The 16,105-nt window shown below is 39.9% G+C and overlaps 3 protein-coding genes across 5 annotated transcripts; 2 read left to right on the top strand and 1 right to left on the bottom strand.

Moving 5' to 3' along the window:
- Positions 1-1,779: 1,779 nt before the first annotated feature.
- Positions 1,780-4,284, top strand: tm4sf21a (transmembrane 4 L six family member 21a; the record flags this gene model as incomplete). Its single annotated transcript, XM_083688464.1, has 5 exons — positions 1,780-1,956; positions 2,654-2,719; positions 3,261-3,394; positions 3,815-4,001; positions 4,173-4,284. 5 exons carry the CDS (start codon positions 1,780-1,782, stop codon positions 4,179-4,181), a joined length of 573 nt encoding a protein of 190 aa, XP_083544590.1. The 3' UTR covers positions 4,182-4,284.
- A 2,852-nt stretch (positions 4,285-7,136) lies between these two features.
- Positions 7,137-12,046, bottom strand: slc25a15b (solute carrier family 25 member 15b). Of its 3 annotated transcripts, none has more exons than XM_083697361.1 (7): positions 11,904-12,044; positions 10,965-11,080; positions 10,162-10,420; positions 9,854-9,991; positions 9,396-9,571; positions 8,665-8,823; positions 7,137-8,304 (listed from the first exon to the last, which is right to left on the bottom strand). In XM_083697361.1, the coding sequence occupies exons 2-7, from the start codon at positions 11,017-11,019 to the stop codon at positions 8,183-8,185; spliced, it is 909 nt and encodes a 302-aa protein (XP_083553487.1). In that variant the 5' UTR covers positions 11,020-11,080; positions 11,904-12,044; the 3' UTR covers positions 7,137-8,182. The 3 variants fall into 3 exon arrangements, with proteins under 3 accessions (XP_083553487.1, XP_083553488.1, XP_083553489.1); XM_083697362.1 differs by lacking the exon at positions 11,904-12,044 and adding an exon at positions 11,364-11,574; XM_083697363.1 differs by lacking the exon at positions 10,965-11,080 and having other exon boundaries at positions 11,904-12,046.
- Positions 12,047-12,291: 245 nt separating this feature from the next.
- On the top strand, positions 12,292-15,626 carry mrps31 (mitochondrial ribosomal protein S31). The gene is made up of 7 exons (XM_083697360.1): positions 12,292-12,451; positions 12,888-13,499; positions 13,695-13,847; positions 13,972-14,118; positions 14,344-14,420; positions 14,639-14,779; positions 14,902-15,626. The coding sequence occupies exons 1-7, from the start codon at positions 12,336-12,338 to the stop codon at positions 15,135-15,137; spliced, it is 1,482 nt and encodes a 493-aa protein (XP_083553486.1). The 5' UTR covers positions 12,292-12,335; the 3' UTR covers positions 15,138-15,626.
- The last annotated feature ends 479 nt before the right edge of the window (positions 15,627-16,105 follow it).

Below are 16,105 nucleotides of genomic sequence, written 5' to 3'. Positions count from 1 at the left end.
TGTCTGTCTCTCTCTGGCGCTTGACACACTACACCTAAATCCTAAATTCAGTTGTCAGTTCTCTTTTTAGTCAAGTTTACACACAGTCCTGTTACAAACAAGAGCGACAACCGAACATATACATCTTGAAAACATTTGGGAGTAACAATACTACTCCAGTTACTATGCAAATGAGCAAAGACATGCATGTGTGTACAACAATCAACTAAACTTCATAACAACTACTGGTAGTTGTTGCGCAGCGTAGTGGCTGCTATGCGCAGAATTCTGTGTACACTCAAAACACACCCTCGCCTCTCTTCCTCCCAAATGCCATGGTATGCGCCTCAAATAAGCAGGTGGTTAAAAAGGAATTCAACAAAGTTATATCAAATCAAACTTATATTATGTTATATGTTATATAGCACTTCACAGGTGCAATACAATGGGCCTTACAGGAAATTAAATAAAAACAGAGGGAGAGAATAGAAAAGACAACAAGATAAAAACAAGGAGGATAACAAAATGATTACCACTGTTCAGACTTGTAACTCACCTGAGAGGTTATCATTAAGAAATATCAGAAAATAGACCCAAGTCTAATATGTACGCTGTACTGTACTGTACCTTTTCACTTGAGTGTCACCAAACTTTTTTTTTTTTAGGTACATGCTGGTTGCTTGGTAAGCCTTGGTAAGCTTTGTGGTTAAAGAGATCTGTGTTTGTTGTTCTGGACACTTTATTTTTGGGAAACACACAGACACACACACACACACACACACACACACACACACACACACACACACACACACACACACACACACACACACACACACACACACACACACACACACCACTCTCTCTTTCTGTTAAAGGCAAAGTATTCAATTCTTATAGCATTTAATTTAACACATACACTCTCTCCCTGAAACTAAAATTAAAACTAAAACTAAAAAATAAGCTTATTGTCAGCCAACTATGTAATTGAAACATATTTGGTCAGCACAGGTATAAATGTTATGTATAAAAACTGAAATGAAAAGTTACCATAGCCTACTAAATTTAAAAAAGGCTTACTTAAAAAGTATGTCTTTCATTAATGTTTCACTATTAGTGAATACTATTTTCCATTGGCAGTATACTCATTTATCAATGTTTTACAGTTGTATTGTTTCTCCTACATTTACAGCCCAAAGTCCAGGGGTTCTGTGGCATTGCAGATACACACAGTGCAAACACACATTGGGGAAACACCTACACATACTTTCGGTGTAGCTTGGAGTATGAAATAACATCCAGCACAAAAACTGAAATCCCTATTGAAAGGTAAACAATCATTGGGTTATTTTCCCCTGATATCCCTCTTATGATAAATGTTTAAGTGAGGGTAATCACTAGTTGCAACGCCACCAATGGGTTCACTTCACTTCTTGTTTTATAAATTCCTCCCTTTTTCTGTATTGTTATGAATGGCAGCCATGGCAATATCAAGTAAAAGGTATGTGTCAAAAAACACACAAATCACACCTTAAAGTTCCGTCGCCTAGGTGAAAAACAGGTGCCCATATATTGGCTTTCCTGTGACTTATCATATTGTGCCCTCCCACACAAAAACACCCCTCCCACCTAGTATTTAAACAGTTCCTCTGCTTATCTACACATACAAAGATGTGCAAATAATTTGCTCTTGGATCGCTATCTAATTTCGTCATACTTTGCGGAAGTCAAGGCTCTCACCAGGTGTACATCCTCAAACCCATTGGCTCTATAGATCTTAGACGAGTGTAATAGTGTGACAGCATGTGTACAGGCAAATGTTCCCGGTGCATAGGGCTGACGCTGTACCCTTTGGCTGTCATCTCCATCATCTGTAACATCATACTGTTCTTCCCAGACTGGGACATCAAGTATGCCAGGGATAGGCACATTACGGAGGAGGTGAAGTACATGGGCGGACTCATTGGAGGGGGGATCATGGTGAGGTTTCTCTTAATTTATTGAATATGTGACATCTTAAATTAGGGGCAAACCTTTATACAAGATACATTTCACATGTATTTTAAAAAGCTTTCTTCTGTATTGTTGTTTCTGTCGGGAGTTGTGTGCGCAGGTGAAAATTTACAGTAATTTCAATAGAAGTCATACATAGTGTAGTTAATGATACTAATGACTCAAGTGCTTATTCACTAGGTATCAAAGTCGAATCAATTTACATTGTTTGGGGGAAAATCCCATACCAGCATACATCAGAGCTTGGCACTCCCTTGATCAATAAGATACCCTTTGGCAAAAACAACTCAGCACAACCCTTGCCAAGTTCAGATTTGTTGTGCTTTCATTAAACATTTTTCCTGATATACAATCTACTTATGTTTATAAAAAAGGCAGATTAAATATGTCTGAGTTCTGCTGTTGAATGTCGTTGGAAGTGGGTGGTTGTTGTTTTTAACTTCTCTACAAAGATGTTCCTATACAATAATGTTATATTTTTGGAGTGCCTTAGAATATTTTGGGTTTATATCAGTTATCATGCTTAGTGCAAAGTGATGTTTTTGTGTGTGTTGATATTGCTTTGTTAAATATGAGCCATTTTATGGTCAAATATGCAAATGTACTTTGCATGCCAGTGGTTGTAGCTTTACACCCACTGACCCCCTCTCTCCCTCATCCACAGGTGTTGATCCCTGCATTTCACATTCATATAACTGGGGACCGTGGCTGCTGTGCCAATCGCTGTGGGGTGAGTCCTCCTTCCAGAAAGGAAAAGCGAACACTGAAGAGGTTACGAGGTGCTATGATAGAAAGATATGCAAGCATTACTCAGTGTTTCTATTGTACCGCCTGAATAAGTTAATCATTAAACAGTATACACAGCAACTGTTGGATGTAATAAAGATAGATGGCGTAGTACTGCAACTCAACACCATGCACTTTATAAAAACAAAAGGACCATAACAAACAGCATGTGCATTGAAATCCTCAAAGGGGGAAGCTAATCTAAAATGGGAGGATGGAGAAGTTGACATACAAAACGACAAACGTAGATAAGGGGAAGGACAAGGAGGAACCATATATGGTATAATGTTGATATAAAAGTTATCTGTTGAAAATGTGTTAATTACTTTAATTGTACCTACAGTATTTATTGTATGCACTAAGACAAATAAATTATTGCCTGCCTTTGTGATCTCACAGAAGTGTTCCAGTCTCTAGCACACATCATGTGAGCCACTCCCCAAGTTACCCTGTAACACCATCTGATCATGAACTTATTTCTACAGATGTTCCTATCAATTCTGTTTGCTACAGTTGGGGTTGTTGGTGCCCTCTACAGTTTTGTTGTAGCAATGTATGGTCTGATCAACGGGCCCTACTGCAATGTGCCACCATTTTGGACAACACCCTTCAAAAACAGGTAAGAGATACCTGTAGTTACTGAACGAACATCTCTAGGGCATGCCCTCTTCAAACACACACACACACACACACACACACACACACACACACACACACACACACACACACACACACACACACACACACACACACACACACACACAACTGTATAACTTTATAACTTTATAACTGTGATCCACCAGGTGCAATATAGAATTTGTATATGTATATATGGAACTAGTTTTTTAATCTGCTTCTTTAGTTTAGTCTATACTGTTGTGTTAGGGGGGACTAGCAAAGTAAGATTTTCATTGTGTGGTGTAACTGTCTGTTTACTGTGCATATGACTAATAAATATCTTGAATCTTGAATCTTGAATCTTGAACTGTATCAAAGAGGTTCTATAACCCCCCCCACCCCACCCTTCTCTGTGTATTAGAGAGGAGAGTTACCTTACAAACCGTAATGAATGGGGAATTTGCACAGCGCCCAAAAATGTGGTGGAGTTCAACGTTGGCCTGTTCTCCACTCTTCTGGTGGCCAGCAGTCTGCAGCTGGTGCTGTGTGCCATTCAGACGATCAACGGCCTGTTTGGCTGCTTGTGTGGAACCTGTAACAGCAAAGGGGTAATTCATACTACATTACTCGTCAATACTGAGTGTATGCAATTATACAGTCAATATATGAATGAGTTATGTAGAGAAGTTGCCTGTTCTTTACGAGAAGCATCATATAATCATTGACTGTGAGGACAACATCCTTGTAATACTGGTCTTTGTTGATCTTCTCCCCGGCAGCCTCTGTAAATTCTGGTGCAACAGATGCTCCTTGTCCACACTCCATCCAACATCAGTGATGACCTAACTGACTGACTGGCGCTCCCCAGTGGATAAAGCAATATTGGTGCTGAAGAAACGAATATGCTTTGTAATATTTGCATGACATGCTAATTGTTGCTAATTTTTCACCTTTAATTTAGGCTCAAAAGTCTATGTTTCATGTATACACAAAATGTATGTGAAAAAAAAATAGACTTCATTTCTTTCCTCATTTTCCCTCATATTTAAGTATACACTATAGAAACGTACTTGTTGTTGTTTACCTCAAATATGATACAATAATCAATTTATGTCTCACCATATATTGTTAGGTTTTAGGCCAACAACTTTGGCAAAATAAGCTTGGGCATGTGGAGGTCTGCCCCTATTTGTCCAATGAGGTAATTTCGGACTATTTACAGTTAGATCCATATATATTTGGACTCTGACACAATTTTTGTTATTTTAGCTGTTTACCAAAATATATTCAAGTTACAGTTAAATAAAGTGCAGACTATCAGCTTTAATTTGAGGGTATTCATATCCAAATTGGAGGAAGGGTTTAGGAATTACAGCTCTTTAATATGTAGCCCCCTCTTTTTCAAGGGACCAAAAGTAATTGGACAATTGACTCAAAAGCAGTTTCATGGACAGGTATGGGCTATTCCTTTGTTATTTCTTTATCAATTAAGCAGGTAAAAGGTCTGAGTTGATTCCAAGTGTGGCATTTGCATTTGGAAGCTGTTGCTGTGAACGCACAACATGCGGTCAAAGGAGCTGAAAGTGAAACAGGCCATCCTTAGGCTACAAAAACAAAAAAATCCATCAGAGAGATAGCGGCAACATTAGGAATGGCCAAATCAACATTTTGATACATTCTGAGAGAAAAAGAACGCACTGGTGAGCTCGACGACACAAAAAGGCCTGAATGTCCACGGAAGACAACAGTGGTGGATGATCGCAGGATCCTTCACATGGTAAAGAAAAACCCCTTCACAACATCTAGCCAAGTGAAGAACACTCTCCAGGAGGTAGGCGTATCATTATCTAAGTCTACCATAAAGAGAAGACTTCACGAGAGCAAATACAGAGGGTTCACCACAAAGTGCAAACCATTCATAAGCCTCAAGAATAGAAAGGCCAGATTAGACTTTGCCAAAAAACATCTAAAAAAGCCAGCCCAGTTCTGGAACAGCATTCTTTGGACAGATGAAACTAAGATCAACCTGTACCAGCATGATGGGAAGAGTATGGAGAAGGCTTGGAACTGCTCATGGTCCAAAGCATAGCACATCATCTATAAAACACGGTGGAGGCAATGTGATGGCATGGGCATGCATGGCTTCCAAAGGCACTGGGTCACTAGTGTTTACTGATGATGTGACAGAGGACAGAAGCAGCTGGATAACCCTAACCCTAATTCTGAAGTGTTTAGGAATATACTGTCTGCTCAGATTCAGCCAAATTCAGCAAAGTTGATTGGATGGCACTTCACAGTACAGATGGACAATGACCCAAAACATACTGTGAAAGCAACCCAGGAGTTTTTTAAGGCAAAGAAGTGGAATATTCTGCAATGGCTGAGTCGATCACCTGATCTCAACCTGATCGAGCATGCATTTCACTTGCTGAAGACAAAACTAAAGGCAGAAAGACCCACAAACAAACAACAACTGAAGACAGCTGCAGTAAAGGCCTGGCAAAGCATCACAAAGGAGAAAACCCAGCATTTGGTGATGTCCATGGGTTCCAGACTTCAGGCAGTCATTGCCTGCAAAGGATTCTCGACAAAGTATTAAAAATTAGCATTTTATTTATGATTATGTTAATTTGTCCAATTACATTTGAGCCCCTGAAAATAGGGGACTGTGTATAAAAATGGTTCCTAAACGTTTCATACGATATTTTTGTTCAACCCCTTGAATTAAAGCTGAACGTCTGCGCTTCAATTACATCTCGAGTGTTTCATTTCAAAACCATTGTGGTGGCGTACAGAGCCAAAATTATGAAGATTGTGTCACTGTCCAAATATTTCCGGACCTAACTGTAGGTGACCCCTTTTGGCTCAAGAGCAAATCTTCCATAATGTAACTTCAGCTGAGATGAACCAACAAAGCACAATCAGTTTAATTACATTTTGATTAATTAAATTAACAACTTTGTAAAACATTTATTAGAATGTGTTTAAATATGCAAATACAAATGTTTTGCTCCAAACAAAACAGGGTTGGGGTGATGTCAATTCAGAATGCTTTAATAAACTCTACGTTTGAATTGACCCAAATAGGTTCGGTAATCTTAACCCTAAATTTAGCAGTCAAAAGTTTGGACACACCTTCTCATTCAGTGGTTTTTCTTTATTTTTTATTATTTTCTACATTGTAGATTAATATTGAAGACATCATAACTATGAAGGAACACATATGGAATTATGTAGTAAACAAAAAAGTGTTAAACAAACCAGAATATGGTTTATATTTTAGATTCTTCAAAGTAGCCACCTTTTGCTTTGATGACAGCTTTGCACACTCTTCGCAAGTTTGTGTCCAAACTTTTGACTGGTACTGGATATACATATATATATATATATATATATATATATATATATATATATATATATATATGGTTTCTATGTCATGAACGTTTGAAATAAACTAACCCTTTATTTCCCTGTAGTGTCTAATGTTGGATTATTTGTGCAAGAGATGTAGTGACAGAAACAAGAGAAATGTGCACCTACTGGGTGACATATTACTCACAATACCAGCAGTTTATCTCTAAGCTTATCTCTATGCAGACGATACTACAGTCTCTGGTCAGGAAAAATGTGGGGCCCTATGTACAGAAATGAATGCAATCACATGCTGTAGTATTACAAACTAGATGGCCTTCTGTCAATTTTAAATGTCTGTTCAACCTCAGTAAAAACACATAATAAGTGCATGTCTTTGTCCTCCAGTGACACTTTTAATGCAAGTCATATACTTAAATTGCAATACAAAAACAATTTTAACCAACATGAACATTCTTGTAAAACATGAATGTATTCTTTGTTTACTCACTCCTGATAATTATGTATCCATATTAAAGAATGTATCTTTAGGATTTGTGGCAAACATTGTACATGTACAATGCTCAAAATACACAACTCAACATCATAGGAATGTTTTAAGAATTATAAATGGCAAACTGTTTGGAAATAGAATGATGCCTGTCTACCAAAACATGTTGTGCAAATGTTAGTTTTGATTATGAAGAGGCAGGCGTCTAAATTCTAATGGTCTTGCACATTACAGTATGGGATTACATAACATAAAAGGCAAAAAGTAGTGGTTAAAAGGCAAACAACAATATGTAATACTACAAACATGTGGAGACATCATAACAGTTACATTTCAGGCAACTGTTGTCAAACTGAAATGTACTTAAATATAGAGTGAATAAAAATCTAGTATATGTTTCCTTTGTATTAAAGATTATGGCCAGTTGAGTAACTGTTCCCTTGCTGTTATACCATACATACAACACCTCTCTGACTGTCTTCTCCTTGGGATGGCTAGAAGCTACAGCACTGATGAGTGCTTTTCACATTGGTGTACCAGCATGAAGACCAAGTGCTCAAGACCACTCAAGTCAGGTCTTTAGTAAAGAATTGCATTTATCATTTGAAAAGTTGCCTGTGTATATAGCTCTGTTGAGGTAGACGCGAGACCACAATAGGACAGGAGTGTTTTCTACAGTTAGTTAAGGTGTTCTTTTTTTAAAAAGGTGCACTGTCGGTAAAGGTTCATCAATACTGCATCAACATTAATACTCCTTGATCCTGCTCTAAAACATAACAAATACATAACTTCAAATGTTTGCCACAGTGTGTCTGAGGAGTTTGACCAAGAGAGGTGGAATGTGGTGGGAGGAATTTGAGGACACAATGTAAGATAAACAAAAACAATGACAAGGCAATAAGAGACAGGGAGGAGATGAGGAGCAGGTCAGCTGTCAAACTGCTTCATCATGATCTTACGGCTGGCCTCATAACCCAGGAAGAGAGCTCCATTGGCTGGGAAAGTGCGGATCATGGTGGGAGTAAGGCCAGAGTAGAGTGCCCTCACACCTGAACATGGGCAGAGGGAGAGACAAGGAAGATTATGCACTGCTCTCCTTCCACATTGCTACACAAAGTGTTCTATTAAGAATTGGTGATACTTTAAGAAGAGTTGTTCATCATAGGAAGAGAAAAAAAGTTTAAATGCACTGCCCAACAGGGATTCAATGTGAACAACTTGATCTGCATCTCTTCCACTTGACAGGAAGTTATGATCATGACAGCGTAATTAAGGCCTATCTTTATAATTGTTCTAATTATTTTGTATGTCATGAGGATATGAATGCTTTTACAATTAAACACACACACTTTGCTGCAAGCCATATGACTGCAAAATATCAAACACACATAGACTCTAGTTTTGCCTACCTTCAGTCCGCATGATGCTCATAAAGGTTTTGAAGAAGCCAGCCTGTCGGCCTGTCATTGACATGACCTGGATCCGAGACTTCACACAGTCCATGGGGTAGACTATGATCCAAAGGCACGCACCTCCGAACCCCCCACTAAACACGATGGGGGCCACACCTGTATCACACACACAACCGTAAACCTCATCAGTCACACAGCTGTAAAACAGACAGAGACCTAAGAGGGAGCCTCATAGAGTGCCTGAGGTTAGAGACTGTGTGTGTAATGCCAACAGTGAGGTCTATGCAAATTAGCTTATATGGTTTAAGGCTGATTGTTTTACATTAAACTACACAGGGGTTAGTGTAGGTACTTGCATTAAATAGAACATGGCACAGCAGCTAATATAGCACATTTCATTACCTCCATGGCAATATGATATATAACATTAGGTTTAGCATATAGAGACTTTAAATAAAACAGAAAAATTACACAAAAACACATTACTTTCATTTCCCATAAACATTATCTCAGCAGACTGTGGCCGGTGTATCAGGTGCCAAAGTTCAACATCAACAAGAGCTTAAAGGGCTAGTTCAGGTTTTTGTGTACTGCAATCAAGCATGTCTCTCCACAATTAATCACTAATATCCCCTAATCTAAACCCCACTGAGCAGGCTAGCTGTAAAGCTCACAAAGAGGAACTGTGATCTGAGACATAACAGCAAACAGTAGTAATACTACAGTACCTATGTCATCCTTGCTGCACTTCAAGTAGTCTGCAAAGGAGGAACGGCAGAGCTCATAGGCTCCAAAGAAGCAAAAATAACCAGGCACCTCTCTGGCAATGGTTGTGGTAAGGCCCTGGAAGAACCCCATTGGCCCATCATTCTTCATCACAGTCTTCACCACTGACCACACTGTGCTAAAGAGAGAGAATAATACATTGTAACAATTTTACTGGTAGAGTGGGGCTTACTTGAAAGAATTTAATACAATTAGTAACTTCCTGATAACTCATGGTACCAAGTTGTGCTTGCTATAATACATCCCAGGCATGGGTTATTATTGTGTAATTACAGTACCATTACCCCATGCATTTCCTTAGTAAATACGGGTAATTTCTGTACCAGAAAATATAATGCTACTCATTTAATACAATAAAATAAGGACAAAACAGGAAGAGGTATTCCTCAAAGACACTCACTTTTGCCCATTTGCAATCTTGCCTGATGCCTGCATCTCATACATAGCTTGGAGGCGGCACTTCACAAGCTCAGTGGGGCACAGTACCAGTGAGGAGAAAATGGATGCCACCGACCCGGCACATGCTTTCTGCATGTCACTAACCAAGAGGGAATGAAATACACAGGATCCTGCATGACATGGTAGGCTAACTGCTAAAAGATATGGTGAACATTGGACAATAAGAAGATGAATGACTACCGAATGGGACAGATGCATGGGATGGCATAAACATGGACACTTTGGACAGCCTTTCCTACATCATCATACCTGAGTGTGGCTCCAGTGTTCTGTCCTGACATCATGCGGACAACCTCCTGGCAGAAGCCATAGCTCATGAAGAGCACTGAGTTCTCAGCGATGTTAGCCATCAGGGCTGGAGTGGTGCCCTGGTATAGGCCACGTAGCCCCACTTGCTTGTAGGTGGATGTAAAGCAGTGCACAAAGCCTCGATACATAGAGGGGAATGTCTGCATTTTCACCTTGGCCGTGTCCAGAGGTTGCCCACTGAAAACACATGCTGTGCCTCCTGGATGCAGTATGGGAACAAGGAGAGAGAGGGCAGCAGGAATCTGTTAAAGCAGCCTTAACAATCCTGAATCTCATAATTTACCAGCTCTTTGATGACCCATGCAAAATTACACAAAACCTATGCTTTATCCTAGGAGATAAGGATCAGAGTGGGATTTGCAAAGTGCAGTGGGCCATGGAGCAGTGCACACAGTCATTGGAAACAATAGGAACAGGCTGGAAAAAGACAGCAGTCAGCAGTATATGTCTGGGTCAGATGAGGACTCAGAACAATGGACACCTTTTGACAACGCTAATGTGGCTACTGAAATGGCTTAGTAGGTCAGTTCAAGTTCTCAAGAACAAGTCAATCTCTTGAATCAAAGCTTAGATGTTGTTGATCGTGTTAAAAGAACCCACACATTTTGGTGAGAAATATAGACCTATACCTTTCTTGGCTATACCAGCCATGGATCAAGTGTTGGTTATAATCCTAACCAGTGTTTATTTGATAAGTGTTTTCTACATCCAAAGCACTTCTAAATCATCCCAAATCAATGTACCTATGGCTCCAGCAGAGAGGTCAATGATGGCCTGGACCACTGGGTGGGGGGCCATGGTGACAAGGAACTCAAACGGTCTGCAGAAATCTAGGTTCCTGCTTTATAAGGTACAACTCCTGCACAAAGAGGATGCACAAACAACATTATATGTTTCTCTCTTTCTGTAACAACAAATCAAACTGACAAATCTATTATCACTGTACATGTACAAGCTGCTTATGCCATTCATCATATCTCAAGAGCAACGCATTGATGTTCAAGTCGATGTATCTAGTATGTAATTATACTGCCATACTGAATGATTACATATTAATCGATAATCAATAAACCCATGAACTTTGGAGAAACCAGCCAATTATGTTGTAGTAACTCGCATACATTGGACAACAATGTTCGTACCTGTGCGGCATGTCCCAATGTCACTGATTCAATCTAGGTAGCAATTGGTTTATATTTTTTAGAATAATTAAAAAATAGTAGGGGTGACATCTATCTTTAGAAAAACATCGAGAATAGAAGGAAAACATAGCCCTCGCTCTGCTGTATTATTTTGCATTTAATTCTCAAGTTTCCATTCCATTAAATTCAAGGAACGAGATGGCGACCATGTCACGCGGCTTTAAGGAAGGACGAGTCGCGCCGTCAAGTCGTTACAAACGAAAGTGGTCGAACAAACTAAGTTACCGAACAAGTCTGACATACCGGCGGAATATACGGCCGATGAAAGTCAATTACTTCAGACGGTTGATTAACAAACTAAGAATGGTGAAAACAATGCATAGCACAACTGACATTAAAGACGGCTAGCCAACATCAGTAGCTAGTAGAAGTTAATTACAACAGTAGCAAAAATAATAGAGGTATTTGAATAAATGAAATCCTCAAGTTAAAATACTTAGACAGCTCCGTGTTCATTCAGGACTGTCCAGTCTCACTTACTTCTGATGCTACGTAGAACAAGTAAGGGACACAACAGCATTCGTGGCCATTTCACTCATTTGTGGTTTAGCATCACATTGCACAGGTCTGGATGGATAGAGATGGTTGCATTTCCATCCTCCTGGCACAGGAAAATCCCACAGCACCCCTTACAAGCAACACACCACTGTCATAGCTCTCGTTATGTTTGTGCTGCTAGCGTACATGTAAAAGATAATGAGGTTGACATTATTTGCAATGACAACACAACAAAATTAGGAGAAACAAAACAAAAGAGAATGACAAACGAAAAAGAAATTAACTAGTTTTCAAGACTAAAATCGCCCACCCCGGAACCTTTAATATGTATTTTGTTTCATTGCGGTCAATTTGATTGTTGCACCAAGAGGAAACGTGTATAGACGACATTGTAGACATTTGTGAAGAACAACTATGTACAGAAGGTTACTGCTCTCACTATATCAGTCTCGAAATCGTGCAATTCATGCTCATCATGAGGCATGTGTATTGTCAACGAAATGTGACAATGTGTCACTCCCCTTTTTCAGGTAGGTTCACAGAAGGTTGTGTCAGCAGCATTAGCCAGCTCTGCTGCAGCCATAACTGCATGTCTGTGGAGACTTAGCTGTGGCTACCTGTGTCTACACATCTATGCAACATCATCTAATGTTTTTAGCTAGTAGTGAGCAGATAGCTATTGATGTTATTAGTTAGTAGTGTAGATATGTAATTTCTTTATTGAAGAGGGCTGTGGCTGGCAAGTTGTCAGAAGATTGTGTCTGTGCTGCTTGTTACATTATTTGTAACTAACCTTGAAAATAATCAGTTAATTAGAAAATATGCATAGTCTGAGAAACTATTATGCATTGATTATTGTAACAGTAACACACAAGCACAAGCTAACATTCATGAATTAAGGTATAGTGAAGTATGCAGTGGTACTTAGTACATACCTAGATAACACTGTTCATGTCTCTTATGTAGAGCCGCGAATGGAGGAGGCTTCAAGGCATTTGGCACGAGTGCCATCTCTCATTGTGAAAATAAAGAAGGTGAACTCCCTCCTAAGGAAGGGATCAAGAAAGATGCAAAGAAGGATGGTGACTTCAAGGAAGCAGTAAACGTGGGTGAAGAGAAGGGGATTGAACTACATGAAGATGTCAAGATGACAACAAAACAGGGTGAGCAGAGGATAGAGGCTAATATGGGAGGAGAAAATGTTGCACAGCAGAGAGATGAAGTAAACATGGAGGTAGTAAGGGAGGAAAAAATCAAAGAAATCAAGATGAAAACAGAAGAAGTTGTGCAAACCCTTGAGGTAAAGATGGAGAGAGACCTGGTAGGGGAGGAGAGTGTAGAGATAAATAAGGTAGAACAAAGGGAAGGTGAGCATGCAGAGGGCGAGCAGGTGAAGAGCGGGAAGGAGAGTCTGCTGGATCTCCTGGGAGCTATGAAGGTGGAGGTGACCAACAAGAGGAAGTTTAAGGCCTTAAAGGTACAGCGAAGCTCTGAGCCTGTAGCCAGGCCCACGCCAGAAGCCATGGAGAGCACCATCAGTATGTTTCAGAAGGCCACTGCTGACACTCCAACCCCAAGGTGAGGAAATAACGCAGTTATTTATAATATCCTCTCATTACTGGAAATAAGATGCTTTTTTGGATACACCCTCATTCATTATAGACTAGGCCTATGTGGTTTTTTACAATGCTAAATTAGACTTACCAGTAGCCTGGTTCCCTCCTACTTTACTGAATTCATCCTTTCAATGTCTTTGTGTGTGTTTGTATTTAGTGAGACTTTGAACCCTGAGCTGGTTGCTGCTGCCTCAGCTGCTGCCTCCACTCTACCAAACCAAAGCCAGGCTGAGTCTGAGCTCCTGAGACAGTTGAGGCAACATGAGGCTGTCGCAGAGGCCCAGAAGAAAGGGGAAGTGAACAACATTGGGTATGTTTGATGGAGTCCTGTTCCCTGACTGTAGAGAAGGTTGTAATGGTGTCTAACACATTGTTATGACCACTGTGAAAGAAGCAGACTTTGACATATGATGATGCACTAATCTGTTTTTCAGAGATATCATTGCTGACATGAAGGTGGGGAAGACACCTAATGGCAGGCAAAATACACGGCCAGCTAATCAGATCCGCTTTGATGAAGATGGTCGAGGATACACTCATGAAAGAGGCATCACAGGAGAGCTGGATGGAGTTCGAAGGAGGTAAGAATACCCAGGGCCTAGTACAACAGTGGTGAATATATCAAGATACATGTCATTATCTTGTCATTCATCTTGCAATCATTCAGTACGTAATCTGAATATACATACATTTCTCAATTTCAACTATTTATTTTTCATTACCTTTCATCTAGGAAGTAATCTTTGGATATTCTTTGATGGGTTTGTTGTTTTTAATTTTTGAGCCCATGACCTTTTGTTTGTCAGGAGGAGTCTGTTTTCAGGGAAAAGGCTTAGCATCTTTTCCCCAAGCACTGAACAGGATGAGGCAGACACAGATATAGGTAAGGAATGAGGGGAGGTTTCCTGTGCAAGTGCTATTCAATGCCTCTTATTCCAAGAGGCACTCTTTTTTCATCAGATTAGATAAGGGTTGAAACCTAAGAGGTGTGATATATTTCAGTTGATAAAGAGTTAATTTGTAATACATAAATCCTAGTTGCTGTGTTATAGTAATGGATGTAGCAATATGTAATATGATTTATTGACTATTCTCTTTCAGCTGCTCCAACTCTATGGGATATTGAATTAGCACATCAAGTAGCCGTGTCAACCAACCAAATGCCCCGCAATGGCTTTGAGGAGATGATCCAGTGGACCAAAGAGGGCAAGTTGTGGCAGTATCCAGTCAACAATGAGGCTGGTGAGTTCTTGATTTGCAGGACAGATGGAGATATATGCAAGACAGATGAAGAGATGCAGAGAAAGAGAGTGTTAGGGAATTGCTCAACAAGGTATTTAGTCTGTTCTCTCTCTCTTTGTTAGGTCTCGAGGAGGAGGCCAGCGTTCCATTCCATGAGCATGTCTTCCTAGAAAAGCACTTGGAGGAAGGCTTCCCCCGCCAGGGGCCTGTGCGACACTTCATGGAGCTGGTGGTGGCCGGCCTGGCCAACAACCCCCATCTTACAGTCGTACAGAAGAAGGAGCACATAGCTTGGTTCAGGGACTACTTCCTGCAGAAGGAGGATGTACTCAAGGAGGCAGAGGTTTACCTCAACTGACCTGTGAAGCTTAAAATTAGTTTTCATATAAAGTCATCTGTGGCATCTGTCACAAATGATCACATGGGATGTATGGGTTGCTCAGTCTAAAATCATGATAAGAAAATGACACGCCCTGCTTCTTTAAAAGCATGGACTTCAGTATGATTAACCATAATGTATGGTTGGTTCTACATCTTCAGAGACTCATTGTACCATAGCATGTCTGTTTCTACACCTTGATAATTCCACTGCTTCTATAGTGTTGGAAGCAAGAGAAGAAGTAGGGCAAACAGAATGTGTGCTTCAGATGGTCCCTGTGCTGTGTATGTTGCTATTGCAGTAAAGGACAAGTTGAAATCACCGGTCAAGTGATGTAGCTTCAAAATAGCCATGTTGTTAACAAAATAAACACAGTGTTTTCAACGTCTTGTTGCCAGGATTGTTTTGTTTAAGGTCGATGGACTGAAATGTTTTTGTTTTTTCTACTTTTCTTTACATAACGTATTATTACCCCATTCAAAATAATTTTTGTCCGTGTCTGCAATGCATCTTCACTGTATACCTAAAAGGTGTCGGTTTCATGTTTTGGTCTTACCTCATTGTAAGAAAAACAGGATAGAGAGAATGTTTATAGAATGGTTTGATAAAGAAGACTTAAGCCTAAGTGGGGTTGTGTGAATGTTCCGATAAACAGTTGGAGGGCTTTTGTTTCCTATCCTGGGATCATGATGGATGGGGTTTTCCACAGGTCACTGGTAAAATCAGTGTTACTTTATCAGGACATCTAAGACCCCTTATGCCAAATTGCTTTCAGGATATAAATTGACTCCCACATGTGACATTATTTTCACCCCAAACACATTTTACAGGAAAAGGAGTTGAAGGGGTGAAAAAACAATGAAAGTCAATTCCTTCTGATTACATTCTCATGTTCTAAAAACACACTTAGCAGTCCATTGTGTGCGAGGTTTGGGAAAATGAGACCA

The sequence above is a fragment of the Argentina silus genome (genome assembly GCF_951799395.1).
Source record: "Argentina silus genome assembly, chromosome: 2".
Taxonomy (NCBI): domain Eukaryota; kingdom Metazoa; phylum Chordata; class Actinopteri; order Argentiniformes; family Argentinidae; genus Argentina; species Argentina silus.
The sequence above is the reverse complement of the archived record's forward strand: the minus strand, read 5'-3'. Positions and strand labels throughout refer to the sequence as shown.